General features: G+C 41.3%; 1 protein-coding gene across 1 annotated transcript in view; it reads right to left on the minus strand.

The window, feature by feature from the left end:
- LOC309544999 (alanine--glyoxylate aminotransferase 2, mitochondrial-like) overlaps window positions 1-6000 on the minus strand; it is a 99847-nt gene that overhangs the window by 23034 nt on the left and 70813 nt on the right. The window contains exon 8 of the mRNA XM_082244062.1: window positions 4613-4713. Within this exon, the coding sequence (XP_082100188.1) occupies window positions 4613-4713 (101 nt within the window). The remainder of the gene's footprint in view (window positions 1-4612; window positions 4714-6000) is intronic.

Consider the following 6000-nt stretch of genomic DNA (forward strand, 5'->3'; position numbering starts at 1 on the left):
TAGAGACATACCCCAAACGACTTACAGCTGTAATCGCAGCAAAAGGTGGAGCTACAAAGTATTAACTTAACCACTTACCGCAAAGTGACGTAGGACTACGTCGGCAAATTTTGCGGTGTTATACCGGGATGATGCCTCTAGCTAGAGGCACCATCCCGGTACCGTGGTATACAGATGACGGTCGGCTTTCCGTCAGTAATGACCGATGTGGCTCGGGAGCCGCTCGATCGTTACCCGGGTGAGTGGGAGGGGACGCCCCCCCCTCCCGCCGCCTTCCGTGACTTTGCTCGGGGCTCCCGTCCCACCGGGAGCCCCGAGCACCCAGCCGGCACATCCGCCGGCTGGATGGAGTCCCGATCAAAGCCGGAAAAGGCTTCGATCGGGTCTCCGATGACGTAACCCGGAGGCGGCGTCCATGACGTCACGTCCTGGTTACTCTGCTGCAAAAGGCGGCAAATTTAAAAAACGGCTGTATGCAAAAACGCAGTTTTCGGCGTTTTGCATACAGGGAAGTGTAGTGGAGGGGTCTATAAAGAGTACCTGTCACTGCATATTGGTGTCACAAGGGATGTTTACATTGCTTGTGACAGCAATAAAAGTGATCACATTTTTTTTTTTTAAAAACCTGTAATAAAGTTAAAAAAAAATAATAAAATAAATAGGGAAAAAAAATAAAAAAATGTTTAGCCGCCCCCGTCACCGTTAGCTCGCTCACAAAAAGAGTCGATCCGCGAATGAAATCACTGTTCAAACCACACATGTGAGGTATCGCCGCAATCGCCAGAGCGTGAGCAATAATTTAAAAAAGAGCTACACTCTAACTCTAAACTGGTAACTGTTAAAAAAATTTAAAGTGTTGCCTATTGAGATCTCTATTGACCGTAGTTTGTCGCCATCCCACGGGTGTGCGCAATTTTAAACCGTAACATGTTGGGTATCTATTTACTCGGCGTGACATCATCTTTCACAATATACAAAAAAAAAATGGGCTAACTTTACTGTTTAGTATTTTTTAAATGCAGTGAAATGTGATTTTTCAAAATTTTTCCAAAAAAATGGCGTTTTAAAGACCGTTGCGCAAATACCACGTGACAAAAAATATTGCAATGACCGACATTTTATTCTCCAGAGTTTTTGCTAAAAAAAATATGTAAATATATATATATATAATGTTGATATGAAATATCCAATAAATTTTGTTCCACTTCATGATTGTGTCCCACTTGTTGATTCTTCACAAAAAATTACAGTTTTATATCTTTATGTTTGACGCCTGAAATGTGGCAAAAGGTCGAAAAGTTCAAGGGGGCCGAATACTTTTGCAAGGCACTGTATATAACCAGTATTACAGTAATAATAACAGTAAAGGCAAAATTAATTTTTTAAAAAACAGAGGCCAGGGTCGGGTGGAGTTTCATGGCAGAAGAGACTCCATATGCGTTGCTTCTCATGAAACATCTTCCCCTGCCTGCTATCAATTTTATTTTTTTTTAATTATCGGATAAATGATCGTCAGTTTTTGTTTTTTTTTGCATGCTAGTCTCCATATCAAAAAAGAAGAGGTTATTAAAGTACGAAAATTCTCTTACGACAGAATAAAAATTTGTAAGTAATGAATTGTATTGCATTTGCATTGTATTTTTGTATTATGTATTTTGGACGAAAACTGTACTGATTAAACAAAATTGTACGATCTGATATTGTACGAGAAAAATGTTTGTGTTTGTCCCTTCGGATAATTTTGGACGAAATCTGTGTACTAACAATCAGATTATCGTACAATCGCTTCAAAAGCGATATTTCATCCAATTTTCTGATCGTGTTTATGGACCTTAAGATCACCATGTTCACAGGGTGACAACACTGCTGCTTGATCTCACTACAGACCACACATTCTCACCCTAAAACAGGAAGTGGAAAAATAATGGATCTACTTGCAGGATTAACAGGTTAAAAACCTGTGTTACAGAGAAGACTCAGGAAAACAATAAGGCCCCTTTCACACTTGTGCGACTCCAAAGTTGCGCCAACTTTGGAGTGCCACTTTGGTGCAACTTTGACGCAACGTTGGATGGGTACAACTTGGATATGACTTTGGCTTTGACCAATTTTAATTTTCAAAATTGCATTGTATAACATTCAGGTATAACTTTCACGCAATTTCTGAGGGTTAACATTGAAGTCTATGGCCCTCAAGTTGCATGAAAGTCGGACCAAAGTAATGCATGAACTACTTTGAAGTTGCTGCAACTTTATGTTGTGCATATATGAATGGTTATTATTGGAAGACATGGGGAACGACATGTCCTGCAACTCTGATATCCAAAGTTGCATGACAAGTTGCACAAGTTGCACAAGTTACATAGTTACATAGTTTGTGTGGTTGAAAAAAGACATCAGTCCATCCAGTTCAACCCATAATGTGTATGTGTGTTTGCTGCTAACCGTACATTGTATACCCCTGTATGTTGTACATTGTATACCCCTGTATGTTGTACATTGTATACCCCTGTATGTTGTACATTGTATACCCCTGTATGTTGTGGTCTTTAAGGTGCCCATCTAATAGTTTTTTTGAAACTATCGATGCTCCCTGCTGATACCACTGCTTGTGGAAGAGAATTCCACATCCTTACTGCTCTGACAGTAAAGAGCCCCTTATGTAGTTTAACCACTTTACCTCTGCTCACAGTAATATTACTGCGGCAGAGTGGCTCGTTATCGTCTGACGACGTAGTACTACGTCGTCAGACACTCCCCCTTCTGGGCGGCGCTTGCGCGCCGCCGGAGGCTCGCTCCCGCTGTTTTCATTCACAGCGGGAGTCGGGCCAGGGGAGGAGCAGCGGCGATCGCCGCTGCTCTTACCCGATCGTCGGGGATCGAGTCTGGAGATCCGCCCGCTGTGTGTAAACACAGCGGGCGGATCTCCATAGTGACAGGGAGTGACAGATCGGACTGTTCAGCATAGCTGGACATCCGATCTGTCCATGACTCACTCAGTCACCTCCCCCCCTACACGTCAGTAAGCACCAGGCATACATTAACCCCTCCCTCTCCAATAAAATTAACCCCTTCACTGCCAGTGTCATTTTTACAGTAACAGTGCATATATATAGCACTGATTACTGCAGTAATGTCACTGGTACCCCCAAAAGTGTCAAAAATGTCAGTCAAGGGTCCGATCTGTCCGCCGCAATGTCGCAGTCCCGCAAAAAAAATCGCAGATCGCCGCCATTACGCGTTAAAAAAAAAACACCAAAAATGACAGAAATCTTTCCCTTTGTTAGTAAACGCAATAACTTTTGCGCAAACCAATCAAAATACGCTTATTGCGATTTTTTTTTACCAAACATAGGTAGCAGAAAACAAATTCGCCAAAAATTTTTAAAAAAATTGGTTTTTACATCTTTTTTGGGGGGAATTTCATATAAAAAAATGTTAAAAATATTGTTATTTTTTCAAAATAAACGCTCTTTTTTTGTTTATAGCGCAAAAAGTAAAAATCGCACAGGTGATCAAATACCACCAAAAGAAAGCTCTGTTTATGGGAAAAAAAGGACGTACATTTCGTTTGGGTACGGCGTCGCACGACCACGCAATTGTCAGTTGAAGTCGCACAGCGCCGAATCGCAAAAAGTGGCCTGGACGGAAGACAGCAAAATCCTCCGGTGGTAAAGTGGTTAAGGTTAAACTGTTTTTCTTCTAGTTTTAGTGAATGGCCTCGTGTCTTTTAGAATTCACTTACTCTGAAAAGTTTGTTCCTTTTGCTATGTTCACCAGTACAGAATTTGTACATTGATATCATATCCCCCCTCAATCGTCTCTTCTCCAGAGAGAATAAGTTCAGTGCTTGCAGTCTTTCCTCATAGCTGATGTCCTCCATTCCCCTAATTATTTTTGTTGCCCTTCTCTGGACTCTTTCCAGTTCCAGCACATCCTTCCTGAGGACCGGTGCCCAGAACTGGACAGCATACTCCAGATGTGGCCGGACCAGAGTCTTGTAGAGCGGGAGAATAATCTCTTTATTTCTGGAGTGAATCCCCTTTTTTATACATCCCAGTATTCTGTTGGCTTTGCTTGCAGCGGCTTCACAAGTGTGAAAGAACTATAAGTGATGTTTAGAACCAGGAACGTGGTGTGCTTTTTTTTTTTTTGCTTTTTATTGATTAAATGCAGTGTGATCATTTATCCAAATGTTTAAAATAAAAATTATACTCTTATCTGTTGTGCATAGATGTTGGTGTACCATTTAAAAATCTCAGTTTGTTTTGGTATATCTTGATATTCACACATTGGCTAGTTTTCTTGAATACAGATCACAGTGGGGTTGATTTACTAAAACTGGAGAGTGCAAAATCTGGTGCAGCTGTGCATGGTAGCCAATCAGCTTCCAGGTTTTATTGTCAAAACTTAATAGAATAAGCTGAAGTTAGAAGCTGATTGGCTATCATGCACAGCTGCACCACATTTTGCGCTCTCCAGTTTAAGTATATTAACCCCACTATAACCTCTAATATCTGAACATCTTTGTGCAGTTCTTAGGACATTGCTCTCCTAGGTGAAAAGTAGTAATAGGCCGAATCTTATATTCCAAGTAATGTTGTTGAGTTACCATAATGGGTTCAGCAATGAATGCAGCCACTTTCTTTGCAGCGCTGGTATCCAGAGTTTCTATAAGCTGCTTAATGTATCTGTCTTTGGCGTCACAGGAACCTGAGAAAACAGAGGCGATGAAGCTGCCTTTAATTGATAAAAAGAGAAACATTGAACTGCATTCCATATAACCTCAGAGTGGGAATCCCTAAGACTGGGTTCACACTAGTGTAAATTGGATGTGGATTTTCTCCATTGAGAGTGACCGGGTCTCAAAGGGGCAGGTTCACTGCTGAGCGGTTAGCAGAAGAGTCCTGTGTGTCTTCTGGTCCATTTCAGGTCTGAATTCAGCCAAAAATTTGGACCTGATTCTTCCCTGAAACAGAGAACAGGGACCCACCGGACCCCTGCTGTGAGCCGTTTCACACAACAGTGTGTACCAAGACTCAAGCCATGTACACACGCAACGAATTTACGCTGACCGGTCGTCCGTCTTTTGTCCAGAGTGGTGTCTGTTGGTTGGAATGTGCTCTAGACTGCGCACAAATTTTCCCGCACGACAGAATTCTACTTCAGAAGTGATGTCATGTGTTGGATTGCTATCTTTGTGTTCTTTCATCTCTGAGCATGCCTAGTCTTGCCCCATCTAAATCTGTACTAATGAGACGAAAATCGGATGTTTTTTGACGGTCGACAAAAATTATATAGCCTGCACACCAGGATTTTTTTGGCCGAAAAGTCGGAGTCGGTTGTCGGAAGCACCATACTAACAAGCCGAAAATCGGCAGATTGGCGTTGGACGAAATTTCTCGACCAAATTTCTACTCGTGTGTACGGGGCTTAAAAGATTTCCAACCGCCCTCCATACAGCCATTGTAGTCAGCCCTGGGTTTATTGTAAAGGGTGACATTCTGCAGATGACAGATCAGTTGTTACATAGATCACCTACCAAGACTAAACTAGTGTTTGGGCACTAGAGAGATTAATATTATGGTCTATATCTACATATCTTTGACCAAGACAAAGTCAGAGGAGATGAAATATGTAGGTTGGGACTTAGCCACGTCATCACGTTTGTTAGATGAGCAGTTTGTTGCTTTGAGATGCCAGCAGTGGAACAGCCATGCTTCCATCCCAAACAGGTGGAATATTGGTTCATTCACATGAATATTGTGATAGTGCTATCAATGTGCTCAGCTAATGTGACTAATCTATGGTTTTGTTTTATCTTTCTTTTAATTATTTTGATTTTGTATTAATACATTTCTGTTCTGTTTAAAGGGATTGTAAAGGGCAGATGTTTTTTTTTTTTTATTTTAATGCATTCTATGTGTAGCACCCTCCTAGTAGGTGCTAGGAAAATGCATTTACTGGCTCTTAAAAAAAAAAAAAAAAAAATGTAAGCAC

The sequence above is a fragment of the Pelophylax lessonae genome (assembly GCF_965119305.1).
Source record: "Pelophylax lessonae genome assembly, chromosome: 1".
In the NCBI taxonomy this organism is placed as follows: domain Eukaryota; kingdom Metazoa; phylum Chordata; class Amphibia; order Anura; family Ranidae; genus Pelophylax; species Pelophylax lessonae.